The 15,836-nt window shown below is 38.1% G+C and overlaps 1 protein-coding gene across 4 annotated transcripts; it reads right to left on the bottom strand.

Moving 5' to 3' along the window:
• Positions 1-1,958: 1,958 nt before the first annotated feature.
• On the bottom strand, positions 1,959-15,610 carry LOC117316025 (gamma-aminobutyric acid receptor subunit rho-2-like). 4 transcript variants are annotated; one of them, XM_033870516.1, is made up of 12 exons: positions 15,389-15,610; positions 14,646-15,080; positions 12,760-12,879; positions 11,036-11,158; positions 10,256-10,450; positions 9,489-9,635; positions 8,561-8,674; positions 5,757-5,912; positions 5,016-5,195; positions 3,707-3,754; positions 3,176-3,244; positions 1,959-2,615 (listed from the first exon to the last, which is right to left on the bottom strand). In XM_033870516.1, exons 3-12 carry the CDS (start codon positions 12,793-12,795, stop codon positions 2,523-2,525), a joined length of 1,161 nt encoding a protein of 386 aa, XP_033726407.1. In that variant the 5' UTR covers positions 12,796-12,879; positions 14,646-15,080; positions 15,389-15,610; the 3' UTR covers positions 1,959-2,522. The 4 variants fall into 4 exon arrangements, with proteins under 4 accessions (XP_033726407.1, XP_033726408.1, XP_033726406.1 ...); XM_033870517.1 differs by lacking the exon at positions 14,646-15,080; XM_033870515.1 differs by lacking the exon at positions 15,389-15,610 and having other exon boundaries at positions 14,646-15,369.
• Positions 15,611-15,836: the final 226 nt, after the last annotated feature.

Consider the following 15,836-nt stretch of genomic DNA (forward strand, 5'->3'; position numbering starts at 1 on the left):
CGGACAACTCCTCCTAAAGTGCTACTCCGATTTTAACGAAACTTGGTATACATGATCAGTATAACATGTAGTTGTGCATACCACATTTTTTTTTTCAAAAATTCATTTTTCAAAATGGATGCTGGCTTCTCATTGGTTGAGGCTTGTCCGGACAACTCCTCCTAAAGTACTACTCCGATTTTAACGAAACTTGGTATTCATGATAAGTATAACATGTAGTTGTGCATCCTGCATTTTTTTTTTTTTTTTTTTGAAAAACCAATTTTCCAAATGGCCGCCGACTTCTCATTGGTTGAGGCGTGTCCGAACAATCCTAAAGTACTACTCCGATTTTAACGAAACTTGGTATACGTGATCAGTAGAAGACGTAGCTTAAAAAATGGAAAATAAATAGTTGCACTCCTGGTTCAGGCAGGGGACTTTGTATTGCTGTTGCAATACTATCCATCCTTGTTTTATTAAGGTCACTTGATATTTTCCTAAGCAGAGTTATCGCCCCTCTCTCCAGTTAAATGCAATTTGAAAGGAGGGAGTGCACATTCAAACTACAAGTTGAGCTTATGTCATATTGTCCGGCCGTACTAAGTCAGCATCCTTGTGGGCGACTTCTAGTGTATTTTTTGTTTCCTACCCACAATTCATTATTAACTCTTTGCGCATGTGCTTTAATGTCACGATGACGTAATAAAGCCAACGTGCTTGTACCCTTGTCTTAAAACTTCTTCCCAAGGTCCACCGATAGGATTCCACTCAAACTTCTTCCCAAGGTCCACCGATAGGATTCCACTCAAACTTCTTCCCAAGGTCCACCGATAGGATTCCACTCAAACTTCTTCCCAAGGTCCACCGATAGGATTCCACTCAAACTTCTTCCCAAGGTCCACCGATAGGATTCCACTCAAACTTCTTCCCAAGGTCCACCGATAGGATTCCACTCAAACTTCTTCCCAAGGTCCACCGATAGGATTCCACTCAAACTTCTTCCCAAGGTCCACCGATAGGATTCCACTCAAACTTCTTCCCAAGGTCCACCGATAGGATTCCACTCAAACTTCTTCCCAAGGTCCACCGATAGGATTCCACTCAAACTTCTTCCCAAGGTCCACCGATAGGATTCCACTCAAACTTCTTCCCAAGGTCCACCGATAGGATTCCACTCAAACTTCTTCCCAAGGTCCACCGATAGGATTCCACTCAAACTTCTTCCCAAGGTCCACCGATAGGATTCCACTCAAACTTCTTCCCAAGGTCCACCGATAGGATTCCACTCAAACTTCTTCCCAAGGTCCACCGATAGGATTCCACTCAAACTTCTTCCCAAGGTCCACCGATAGGATTCCACTCAAACTTCTTCCCAAGGTCCACCGATAGGATTCCACTCAAACTTCTTCCCAAGGTCCACCGATAGGATTCCACTCAAACTTCTTCCCAAGGTCCACCGATAGGATTCCACTCATACTTACCGGAAATGCTTCTGAGATACGGTTCTCTGCAGGTAATATTTTTCGGGTCGGTCTGAAAAAAAAAAAACATTTTAAATTTCCTTCTTCCAATTTCCGATGGTACCATTGCGCTCGATGGGGATGTTACGGATGGGGACCCAACAAGGTGTTGTTATTTTTGGGCCTGATGAGGAAAAAACTTCGACACGGCAGCCATAGCGGTCTTTTTCTAAGATGATTGCACAATGATGGTTTTCCTGAACAACATCTGTTTCAAACTTCTCAAGTTCCACTAGTGGAATTCCATTCAAACTTTTCAAAATGATTCTGGGTGTTGTTATTTTTTCAGGTTTTGTCCGATAACCAAGATGGGCGCCATCTAGAAAAAAAACATATTTTACCTCACTTTTGGGTTCCCTCGCTGCTATCAGCTAAATATCGTGTCTATTGTCAACTGTGGGAAATTGTATTTTGAAATGATTCTCTGGTGTTTCTAATAAATACAACAACTTGAAGTCCGACAAAATATGTTTTAATTGACATACTTCACTTTTATGATAAAAAATATGAAAAATTATATATATACTCTATTGTATCACAGATACAGCTTTATATCACAGGGACTTGATAATGTAATATTGAATTTATTAAATGAGCTTGCAAACTTCAAATGAAACGAGCTTACGACAAATGCCATATCAAATAAACAAGTTTGTTTTTGATATAGCATAACAGATCATTTAGAATATATTTATTTAATTATTCGAGAAACCTGCGTACACATTTATTTCCGGAGTTTTTCCTTTAAATTCCCAATCCGTGGTTGCATGTATATACCACATATGTACATACGTGGGATTAGAAATTCATGCCGAGTCCCTCTATTTAAAATCTTTTAATTTACCATTTTGACACTCGCGGACACCACAGTTACGAAGTTTTGACAAGAAATGCCCTGGTCATATATAACAAGTCGGCAAGGTCACCGGAAATGTTGGTTTTCCTCATCTCGATCGGAACTCCTCTTGAGAGCCTCTTATAATCTGTGGTGCGAGTCACATTCGCGGAGTTCCGAATGCATCACATGTCGTCTTTGTCTACCATTAAAAATGTCAGGTCTGGTTCCGGTTCCGGTATATGTGCTACCCGTACACGTGACATCCGTATGGGTTTCTGGAAAGAAGGAAATATAAAGCATAGTGATTAGTCTGGTTTTGAACTGTTTAACGTCCTATCAACAGCTATGGTCATTTAAGGACGGCCTCCCAGGTGTATTGTTTAACGTCCTAACAACAGCTTTGGTCATTAAAGAGCGACCTCCCATGTGTATTGTTTAACGTCCTATAAACAGCTATGGCCATATAAGGTCGGCCTCTCCTGTGTACGATATGCATGCTTGTTTAGGGATACACAGTATAATCGAATCAGTGTTTGTTTCTTTGTGATAATGCTACCTCACTGAAAAATCGTGCCAATAGGACATTACATGTGGTCACATTATATTGCCAACGGATGAACCAGTCGTCCCGCTCTCAAAATACTGCACGTTAAACAAGTTAAGCAACAACATGTACCATATTGCGCAAGCTAGTATTGTGGACAATCTCTGGACAATCGGTCTTTCCGTAAACAAAACTATGACGGAAATGCCCGAGTGTTTTTTCGATTGGTTAATAGGAGGTTCGCAATACACTCTGGGGTATATTGGAGTGACGTTTGAGTTTTAGACATACCCGCCTGTGTCGTTTGTTTAACTGTCGGTCACTTTTCCACGTACTCCCTAGTAACTTTAGTGCCTTCTCCTAGAAAACAAAACGAATCGATAACACCATTAAATCGTCACGAATGTAAGCTTATGGTAAAAACACAATTATCAATGGAATATTTTGGAAACAACTCTTGAATACACATCTAGTACGGAGTCAAATGAAGATGTTGTTTTTATGTTAACTGTTAAAGGGAGGAAATTAAACACGTTCGCTTTTTAGAGATATAAAATCGTTATGCTGAAAGCCAAAAGAAATTCTTTTTAAACTATGTTCTACATGTATTTCACAATTTTAGCGAGAAATCCCCCATCTTTTTACTTCGTAGTTTCGTTAAATTTGAGGAAAATTGGTGGATTATGACCTGTCGAAATTAGCTTTATTGTAAGTGACAGTGTAATTTTGCTTTTCGAGAAAAACACCTTTTACTTCAATTGTTCGCTACAATTGCATAAAATATGCTGAAAATTAAGCTGACGTAGAATTTCTATACTATACCTCATATTTCATTTCCTTAGCTGTCAGCTGTTTACGGCGTAGTAAATACTACAAAAGACGACAAAACCGTACAAAAATGACAAATTTACGTCATGGTAATTATCAGGCGACGATTCATTCAATTCATTTTCATTACCTTTGGCTTGACAGCCAATCAGTTGTGTACAAACATAATACTTTATATTGTACTAAATACAAAGAATAACATATGGAGATCAACATTAACAATTTGCAATATAGTTAAATATCGTAACGTCATCATCTTATGTATTGTCATCAATTTCAAAATTCAATTTGAGAAAAATAATCAAATATAGATCTATCCTCGTTTAATAGTTTGGATTCTATACCAATATGTGGCGAACGACCTTAAATACCCGTATGACGGGAATATCCCTATCTATGATAAGCAATCCCCAATCATGTTCCTATACAATAAGGAACCCCCCACGTACCTGTATAATAAGGAACCCCCCACGTACCTGTATAATAAGGAATCCCCCCACGTAACTGTATAATAAGGAATCCCACACGTACCTGTATAACAAGGAATCCTCCTCGTACCTGTATAATAAGGAATCCCCCTCGTACCTGTATAATAATGAATCCCATACGTACCTGTATAACAAGGAATTCCACACGTACCTGTATAACAAGGAATCCCACACGTACCTGTATAATAAGGAATCCCACACGTACCTGTATAATAAGGAATCCCCCACGTACCTGTATAATAAGGAATCCCACACGTACCTGTATAATAAGGAATCCCCCACGTACCTGTATAATAAGGAATCCCCCACGTACCTGTATAATAAGGTATCCCACACGTAACTGTATAATAAGGAATCCCACACGTACCTGTATAATAAGGAACCCCCCACGTACCTGTATAATAAGGTATCCCACACGTACCTGTATAATAAGGAATCCCCACCACGTACCTGTATAATAAGGAATCCCCACACGTACCTGTATAATAAGGAATCCCACACGTACCTGTATAATAAGGAATCACCACACGTACCTGTATACTAAGGAATCCCCACACGTACCTGTATAATAAGGAATCCCACACATACCTGTATAATAAGGAATCCCCACACGTACCTGTATAATAAGGAATCCCCACACGTACCTGTATAATAAGGAATCCCACACGTACCTGTATAATAAGGAATCCCCCTCGTACCTGTATAATAACGAATCCCCCACGTACCTGTATAATAAGGAATCCCCACACGGCACACGTACCTGTATAATAAGTAACCCCCACGTACCTGTATAATAAGGAATCCCACACACGTACCTGTATAATAAGGAATCCCCCGTAAGTAAAGTGGAACAGGAGGAAGATTATTAGGAATGACATGAACGCCCAGAAATCCATCAGCTCTCCAAGATTGACGTCATAGTTAAATCTCGAGATGACCGCGTGCCATATACATACTATGTATGTAAACAACAGCCCAAACAACACATATCTGTCCTGTAAGTAAACAAATATTTATAGACTGATGGTGTGACGTCACGATAGTTTTAATTTCACCTGATTATGTATACTAAGTGTACATAGGATCTGAGTTAAATGTGAATATTTTACCCCTAAGTTAATCCCATAAGACATCCTTTGGATAGTTGACTGTAAAATAAGTTAAACATTACCATAGACAAAATGTTTATTTTCAGTTTAACCATCAACATATATTTATTCATTATTTCATTGCTGAAGGTTAAGATATACGCTGTGGAACCTTCGGTATATATGCTAACAGTTTTCGTTTGTTGTACGTAATAGTTATTTTGTGTAGATACCGTACGTTATGGTACGTCTATATGTAATGGAGTAATTTCAATTTCAATTTCTTTATTAACTGTGGGCCATATTGCCCATTAGCACATGTTATAATATACAAAGTCGTAATATACGTGAACAGCAATAGAAATTACAAAGTGGAGAACGAGTTCAGAGTTTGTACATATAATGTTTGGTGTGTATTACGTAACATGTAACTGTTTAATACGTAACAGGTTTGTGTGTAATACGTACCAGGTGTGTGTAGTAGGAAATTTTGGGAATGTTGGCACTGGCTACAGATTTAAACGTCACACTGGTCAACATAAGTGTGATGGAGAGTTGAAGACGGTTCTGGGGAAGAGACCTGTCCACAGCGAACGTCGCCAGCGAAATGGAGCTGATCAAAGTCTGTTAAAAAGAAAAGAAAAAACAAATTATCGCTGAATTCATGTGGTGACCGGTGGGGACCAAAAAGGAAATCTTGCAATATCGCCCCTCGATGCAGCGAGGCTAATCTCGATGTCGCGTTCTCGCTCCCTCGCTCACGACCTTAGAGCGACATTGCCAGGTTACGAGATAAACGAAACGGCGACCATAAATTCCTACAGATATTCCCTATTAACGCTGTCCTAAACATGACAACGATCCAGGCAGTATGATATCCGTACGAAGTTGAACATAAAGAAAGGAGAAATAAGCCACATCTCGTAGATTTTTCTATGTTTATCTCGGTCTTGGTATAGAACATTTCAGACGGTCAGTAAATCACATGGAAAGTCCAAAACGATGTATTACAAAGGAAGGTTTTAGAAAACAATTATCGCAAGTATTTACAATGATTGTAACCGATTCAGTGTTGTCGCTAGAGTGCCTCTTGAAGGCAAAACCTACAATTCATCAAATGGAGAAAATCATAGGCACTTGGGAGTTATATTGGACGGAAATTGTAAATGGACCAGTCATATTGATGGTATTTGTAAAAAGGTATCGAAACAGATAAGTGTTTTGCGTAAACTTAAATATATATTAAATCGCCACACTTTATATAGAATATATACTTCGTATATTATACCATTATTAGAATATTGTTGTGAGGTATGGGATGGGTGTAGTCTCGGTGACTCAGATAAACTAGAAAAACTTCAACTAGAAGCTGCACGTGTGATTACGGGATTACCATCTTACACTAGTATACAGTCATTATATTCTGAAAGTGGTTTATAACCTCTTGCTATTAGACGCTCTAGGCGAAAATTGCAGCTTTTTTATAAAATTAAACATAAATTATCTCCAAATTACCTAACATCACTTCTTCCACCATTAGTATCAGAAAATTCTCAATATAACCTTAGAAATGCCAATAATTACTCGTTACCAAATTACCGTTTACATCTTACTAATTCATCTTTCTTTCCCTCTACTATCCAACTATGGAATCATTTAGATAACGAAATCCGACAAAGTGTTACGTACTCGGCCTTTAAACATTCTCTTCAAAATTTTACAGAAACAAAAGTTCCCTTCTACTATCAAATTGGTGACAGAAACATAACATTATGCATGCAAGATTAAGAAACAGATCTAGTACTCTTAACAACGATTTATTTCATGCAAATTTGATTAATTTTAAACACTGCCAATGTGGACACCCTGTTGAAGATGCATATCATTTCTTTTTTGAATGTAATAATTACTCTGTTCAGCGTTTGCAACTGTTTCGTGATCTAAATTATTTCATCCCACTAGACCTGCAACTTCTGCTATTCGGAAAAAATGAACTTTCTCATCAAGAAAATGTAACTATATGCCAATCAACCCAACTATTTATTAAAAATACAAATAGATTTTTAAAATATCTTAATTGGAAATTAATGTACATTGTATTTTTGTCTTTGCGGACTCTGGTGACATTCGGGTGTGTGTGAAATGTTATAAATGAAGGACCAGAAAAGAAAAGGAGGAAGACACCACTGGCATGGATTATCATAGACATTAGACAAGTTTGAACGAAAGGAAAGTCGAATTGTGTACCAAAGTGATTGTTGCCCGAGTCCGCTTAGGTCTACCACAAAACTATTTGTCTTTTTGAAGTATTTAGATATACATGTATATCCCATATATATAAGATTATTTGTATCAATATCTTATAAAATCTCTTTCTGTCTCTCTCTTCCTTCCCCCCTCCAACTCCCCCTCTCTTCCCCTTTCTCTCCGTCTCCCTCCCCTTCTGTCTCTCTCTCTCTTTCTCTCTATTTCTTATAAAATTAGATTGTAAATATGTAAATAAAACTACCATCATGTGAATTTTTTCTCAATGTAAAATTGTATCGGGAGAGGGCTTAATATAAGTTGGAAAACTTGTGCCCAATCCCTTTGTAACAAATTGTAAATGACAAATAAAATATGTTTAAATCAATTCATCAAATGCTTTCCAAATCGATAGCCTCCTATGGCCTGTAATTAGTACAGTTACATTTCGTTTAGGTACTACAGAGGAACGCTTATCTTGTGATGTGTCCGCTGAGCTAGGTTAGTATTTATTTATAACTAAGTCAATGTCGAATGTCGAGGACAAATAAAAAGAGTTAAATATCGAACTAACTATACCTAACTTGTATACTGAGTACAAATGTCGGAACTTGGCGGTAAATATAATATAAAAATTGAAATCATGCGTGCCGTTATATAAATAACGCAGAAATTCGAGTATAGGTTCATTATCATTACCCAGTCTTTTGTTCACTCGGAACTCCTCGAGTACGTTTCGCGCCACATGATCGCGGATGCGGAAGCTTTCTTTGTAACTTGAGAAACATTTTCCAAATCTAATCTATTTTCAGTTGTCGACGCTTTCCGACAGGTATACATAATAAAGTTTAAATGCTTTCTTTTAATTTTGAATATAACAAAAAATTGTGTTTTCTTTCGTGCCGTCAAGACGTAAATCTGTTTTCAGCAAACTCTTTATATATGTATACACCTATCTTTATATATGTATACACCTATCTTTATATATGTATACACCTATCTTTACTGATGTATACACCTTTACCTACCATTATCATTATGACGTTCCATACGAAGAATCCCGCCCGCCTTACAGCACTGCAGCCCACCACCAACCACGGAAACTGGATGTGCTTCTTGGTCGAGAATTCTCTCGTCGACACCTGGAGGTAAACCAGCAGTACATTAAATTCAAATTCCTCCCAAGATGCATTACGCATACTACATACATCCGGGACCAATATCTCCCAGAGTGCACTGCGACCACCAAGTGCTCTGAGGGGACGGAACATAGTTCACTTTGTTATTTTGGGCACATCATCACATTCTACGGGGATCACAATGCATTTTGGGAGAGATTTGCAGGCGCAATACAAGCTGGGGGAAATTGATCAATGACGTGACCATTTACAACTTCCCATTGAATTTCACTGACGTAGCTGTCTCTCTTCTTTCGACATTTTTTATCGAAACTGACAGATCAGCAGGGAAAATAAAATTGAATAAAGGATGACTATCATGCAGTATTTGACAAGTCAAACTGACGTTAATTCATGGACTTACATCGGTCAAGTATTTAATTAAATCGTACATTGTAACATATTATACTTTATACATGTAACATATACTATCGCGCCACTTATCGTAAGCCATCCCCAGGATAATATCAATTTTCGGTTACCAATGGCTTAACTTATACCACCATATTACGAATATTTATACTCCGAAATGGTCTCAAAGGTTCCAACTTCCTGGCCAAGGTTTACGTTCAGTCTTTGTTGCTGTAAAATCCTGTTTCGCCAATAGAATGGAGGAATTAGGGAAAATAACTCCTAAACAAAGGATTTATGCGGTGTTGAGGTACTATAGTGACATCTCCTATAGATTATCGACTAGAATCCTAACTTACCTCCTGTAGACTGTCGACTAGAATCCTAACTTACCTCCAGTAGACTGTCGACTAGAATCCTAACTTACCTCCTGTACGGACTCCACAAAGTCGTATAGTAACCATTCCTGTTCGTCCACAAAGCACGAGACATTGATAGCGCTAATCTCTTTGTTGTCTTCCTCGATAGCTACCTTGCTTTCCGATAATTCTGACGTGATCTGGAGGCTCAGGCTCTGAGATCAGAACGAGGCAGAATGTAAGCGAAATCAGAACGAGGCAGAAATTTAGCGAGGTAAGAACGAGCCAGACAGTTGCTGATATAAGAGCAAAGCAGAAACTTAAACTTAACTTGGAAAGACATAAGAGCGAGTCAGTACGTAAGCGAGACGAGAACGAGGCAGAAGTTAGCCAGAAAGAGGCAGTAGGTGACATTAGAGCGAGACAGAAACCAAGTGAGAACTTGATTGAGATCAGAACGAGACAGACAATTAATGAGATCAGAGCGAGATAGTAATATAGTGAAATCAGAACGAGGCAGTAAGTTAATGTCAGAGCGTGACTGATAAAGTGAGATCAGAATGTAGCAGTCACTGATAGATAAATTGATTGATTGATTGATTAATTGATTGATCTGTTGATCGATTGATTGGTTTGTTAATTGATTGATTTGTTTATTAATTGATTGAAGCGTCTTAGGACGTTGATAACTGATAATGTTTAGACTGCTGTTCCATTCTATCCAATTTAGATCGCTAATAAAATTTGTTTTAACAGAAATATACATATTAAAGTTTTCTTTTCCAAAATGTATCTCCATCACATATTTTACCTAATTGCGGTACCATCACCCTACCTGGTAATCGAAGGGAAAATCCATGAGTTCAAGTTTCTCGGAGAAATGTCCCTTGATGCGGCGTTTCTCCACGACGTACGCCGCGCCCTCCCTGTCATGGACCAACTCCTTCCACGTCCGATCCTTGGAGGCATCCAATACGTTATGGACAAGGAGCCGGGGACTCCAGAACTCGGATAGGTCTTTCTCCGTGGCCTGATTAAAGGCAAAACTAGTGTAATTCGACGTGACATTGGTGTATTATACCTCATAATATATTATCAAATTTCAAAGTTAAATTCTTTTTTCTGTCAATGTTGAAATGAGAAGACGATTGATTTCGCCTTTGATAAAGACAAATCATTTCACATACTGACAAATTTGAATTGACCATTATGTGAAAGAATGAGAAATGAACGTGGGTGTTTATATTCCAACTGGAACCATTTCAGACAAACGCAAGATAATCCTGAAGTTCTCCCCCACACCCACAATTTATCTCCGATGTCTTTTAGAGTCCCCATTCACAGTTTAGTAGTGATTTGTCAATCGCAACACATCGGGGAAATTTCCGGCAATTTTCGGAAATCAGTTGATTTCCGGCAATTCCCCCGAGATGTTGCGATTGAGTAATTTGTATCAGAATTATTTCCCTTACAAACTTTTTTTTTCAAATTTACTTTCAATGTATAGCATTAAATCGTTCGCAAACATCTTGAATTGATAGATTTTCGAATCATCCATTAGACGGTAAACATATTTTAGTCGTCACGTGACAAAGCGATATCATATCCGTCCTACCGTCCTGTTGTCGAGTTGTGCCTCCCGCCATCTTGCCTGTATAAACACGTCTGCTACAAAGTTCTCCTTGATGGTGTCGATCTCTCCCACCTTGAGGAACACAACCTTAACGTACACTTGTTTCTGGGGACAGAAATGTAGGTGTGTCATATTACATGTAGCTAACAGTGTGGGAATCTTGGAGGGAAGTCCGGTAAATCAAATCTTTGGATGTTTTATTTTTGTTTAATGCATGCAATCTTTATTAAAAAAATATGGTTAATTTTCTGAATCAAGATACATATACATGAACAAATGAAATATGCCTATTAAAGATCGGTTTGGTTTATTTTAGTTAATGTCCTATACACAGACAGGGTAATTGAAGGACGTGCCTTGTTTTGGAGGTGGAAGAAAGCTAAAGATTGGTATTGACCGGTACATTCGCATTTCAGCTTCAGGTTGGTGCGTGGGCGTAAAACATGGAACCACGTACTTATACTGTAGGTATGTAATACCAGAGCCCAATAGACAATATAAAAAGTGTGCAGTATGAAGTCCAAGAATTGTATTATAACATTTCCGTGCACAAACTGTGTAGAAATTCCGACCAGGATAGGCTGGGGATTATCGAGATAAATATATGATACACACCGGTAATTGTGTGGTCGATACAGTCCGGTCCACTAACCTAGACACGTGATCTTAACAACAAATCGGTACATCAATAGCGATGTGGATCAATGGCGTGGCTACTTTGGTTTGGTATTGTTTCACGCTACATCTCGGCCAATTAAGTAAACTCGATCGTAATCAACTCCGAGTCTTGGCGGAATTGGCCGATTTGTTGCGAGTGAGGATTATGCAGTTAAGCATGCAAGTCTGTTATAGCCAATAAACAAGACTGGCGGCTAATGACTCGCAGTCTATCGCAACATCTCAACAATTCCGTGAAGGCCCGAATCTTGACGGAATTTGCCGAGGTGCGAGACGTTGCAGTTGGAGTCCGTGTGTGCTGTTCCGTATATCAATCGACTTCATGTTCCATAAAGTGTAGGTACACTCAACCTTACTGCGAGCAGACTACGAGGACACGTGACTTTGGATAACGTACTAATCAGAAAGTGAATTTTAATTTACCTTCTATGTCAGTATTACCCAGAGATCTTACAGTTCTCTCGCTTTGTGTTGTGTGTCGATATAAACAGATCGATTTTAAATTGTATATATATGGACAATGTAAATGTACGAGTTGTATCCTTGTTACATGCAATTTGTTAACAGAATACATTACGTTTGTATGTACTGCCCTGCAGGTAGGGTAGAAGAATTGTACCTGTTGTCTCCATTGCATGATTGGAAGATGCCACTAAATTTGGGATATTTTCTATTATTTCTGTTCAACTTCCTTCGTCCTAATGTCTCCCTAAACATAGTCTCACTTTTAGCCTTTAGTTGAGCGTTCGCCCCCGTGAGGAAGGCTTGCCATCTCACACACAGAAGAAGCCGTCATTAAATGACTAAATATGTTAATCCAAACCAAACCATCCGTTTGTGTGTAGTTATTTCGTGTCATATAGATAGTAGTTGATATAGATCAAACAAAAAGAAAAAAATAAACACAAAAAAACAATGACAGAAACTTGGATTTTCGGATAAACGGACATTCCGGAAGGTGAATATTCCGGATTAACGGAATTTCCCAGAAGCGTTATTACAATCCAGGGATATTTCCCTGGTCTTACCTTTTGGTTTTTAAGTGGTGGTAGTCGGTTGTCCATATCATCTGTCGGATTTATACCTGTCTTAATCCGATAATCCCCGTGTCGTTAATCCATGAAGTTAGCTTGTCCACCTTTCAGCACCTGTATATATATATATATTAATCCGGTGTAATAATGAAGTACTCTATGACTCTCATTCATTAACCCTATCGAGATTACTGGGCATCCGACAAAGAGTAAGTAGGGCCGATTGACAACAAGAAACGGACTGTTCTTCACGTTATACTATACGCGATAACCACCCTACAAAATTAGATGATCTAATATTTACCTTTATACTTCTAAGTGATTAAGAATAATTGAATTATTTATCCCGAATGATTCTACCGTGCTCCATCTCTATATTGATGTGGTTTTCGGTCTTATAATCTTCATTATTAAGACTGTTTGTTTGTTTTTATGTTTTTGTTTTTTTTTGTTTTTGTTTTTTTGTTTTTTCATTGTTTTTTGGTGTTTTTTCCCCACTTTATTTCTTGATATTGGGTGCCGGTTATTCGATTTTAGATGACATCTATGTGTACGCTGTCGTGGGATTAAACTCCCCTACGTACCCAGCCACATGGGTTTTATCCGGGTATAATATAGTTTCCTCCCACAGTAAGACCCCTCGCGCGCTTGACCGTCCGGACCAACAACACTGATTAATATAAGTTGATCAAATTGTTGTAAAATAACTTAAGCTTTTAAGTTTATGTTTACATTTAAAATACATATTTTTTTATTTATTTTTTTTATAATTGTGCATTTATTCCCTGTGTGATAAATTGATACCTGGCCGTCGGAATCTTGAGATGTCATCACTCGTTTACATGGCTAGGGATACTCCACTGGATATTACTGTTCCAAGGAAACAGCTGCATAATTATATACGTTGATACCAGAGTGGAATAAAACCCCTCTTTATTACGATAACAACGTCAATCACTCTCGTCCACATTGAATACGAAGTAAGCGTTTTTGATAAGGTATGTTTACTGTCGAAATAGTTTGCCAAATATTCGTTTTCTCAAATCGCCAGACAGTCCCCGGAATAGTCCATATAACCAGTGCGTCATCCAAGTATGCCTATACCACAGGGATCTGGCTTCAATTCACAGCCCAGGGTCAATGTCTATATATGTATCGTGAGTCAGTATGTTGTGTCAAGTCCCTGTGATCTGGTCAGTGTATTTATAGAGTAAATCCGTACCGTCAACAACCGTCTGTCAACACAACGACTTATTGTTTATTGTTTACAAATATTGTACAGACTTATGTCACCGACAAGTCACATCACCACACTACCCGATTATGGACTGTGAAACAAGTTCCAGACCCCACGTGACCGTATACTTTTAATTGCGAATTATGATATATAATTGCTGTTTGTTATATAGATGTACTTTAGCTAATATATCACATTGCTAACTGCTGGAGTACAAATTAGCTGTTATTCTCATATGCACATACATGTATATAAATTAACTCTCTTTATCCGCAAATATGAAAGGGGACGGGAGGTCAATTTTGATTGAATGTGATCTAGGCACAGGACACAGAAGAAAAAAAAATCAATTGTATAAAATGTTTCTCATTAGTCGCCTCCAACCACAACATCTTACAGGAACAGTTTTAAAACGCATGATAAACGTTCTGTATTTCAGATACAAGACTGTATATAGGTATTTTGTGTTCTGAGTGATATATTATGAGCATTCTTACCATCGTCATGAAAATTAATCAATTACACACAAATGATGTATTAGAAAGTATATTTTACGTAGAGACGTCGGTCGGAGTTACTCCGAGGTGCAAGGAGCTACATCTTTCTATATATCTAAAATGGAATAGATTTCTTCTATACTTACCTATTTAAATTTCCCATAAATTCCTCATCACCTCACACACATTGACACTGATAATCCAAGAAAGAGATTAATCAAATCCATATGACATTCCAGCAAACGAAATCAAAGTAGAATTTGTTCCCGAACAGACAAATCTCTTCAATACGGACAAACAAAATTGGATAGTATACCAGGAAGGTTTACCTGTACAGTGTCGTTACCTGTATCGGTCGGTCATACCTGTACATTACACCTTTACACAAACGTATACTTAATAGGTAGATTTTCCTGCGGCCATGAGCAGCTCGGGATATAGGAAAATCAATCGATTCCTGAATCAATCAACTTTATCCTGAAATTCAGTCGTTGTCAACGCATGTATGGAGCTCAATATATTACCACGTATCAAAGAGCGTACATGTTTTATTTTCTTTCATATTCTCCCAGATAGCCGTTCTGTAAAGATGAATTGAATACTGATAACACTACATCAAGGTTTCAATATGGGTTGTGTATTTTAACTATATTTTATGGGTTTAAAGGACGACTCGCTTCACAGTTTCCGCACGTGTTCTGATGTATACACACAGGTGTCTGCATCTGGCTAGTATTTATAGAAAAAAATATATTGACCCTTACTCCTATTATACAGTAGAGAAGGGTCTAATTTCATCAGACGCCTGTGGTATACGTGGACGATATCAACGACAGTATTTGAATAGTATGTCTTCGGTTTAGGAAAACTAGATATATCGACCACGTACGTTTGTTTATAGTGACGTCAGATCCAGTTGGTGTTTATTTGTCCTCCACCGAATATGTAATGAATAACACTATTAGTTCGGTAGTCCGAGTTTCCTCTGATCCCAACACCGGCAGTTTCTTCGGCGAACAAATCTTACACTTGTTGTATCTGTTGAAATGTCTAACTTTTGGTGGAGGGACAAGAGGATACTCGGACTGTTTTACCGCTAGTTAAATAATTCTTCATGCCTACCGAAGAAATTAACTCCGGTAAGATTAATAACACGTGATTCAAAGTGGATCTTAATGTATAAATCTAATAATCCTAATCCACATTTGATTATTGTGTCCGGTTAGCCAGTTACGTCTGTAGTAACCGCGACACCTGGTCCAGTCGTCCAAAGTATTAACAGCTTAATGAACATGTTTTAATGCAGATGTAAACTAACCATACCTTGACCACGCAAG

The sequence above is a fragment of the Pecten maximus genome, chromosome 17, assembly GCF_902652985.1.
Source record: "Pecten maximus chromosome 17, xPecMax1.1, whole genome shotgun sequence".
NCBI classification, from domain to species: Eukaryota; Metazoa; Mollusca; class Bivalvia; order Pectinida; family Pectinidae; genus Pecten; species Pecten maximus.

Bases quoted from the DNA above. Each gene is read 5' to 3' on its own strand.
- LOC117316025 (XM_033870517.1), bottom strand. From the start codon at position 12,795: ATGGACAACCGACTACCACCACTTAAAAACCAAAAG. The intron at 11,159-12,759 runs GTAAGACCAGGG...TTCTGTCCCCAG, and splicing joins CACCACTTAAAAACCAAAAG to AAACAAGTGTACGTTAAGGT. The intron at 9,636-10,255 runs GTAGGGTGATGG...TTCTGATCTCAG, and splicing joins ATTTTCCCTTCGATTACCAG to AGCCTGAGCCTCCAGATCAC.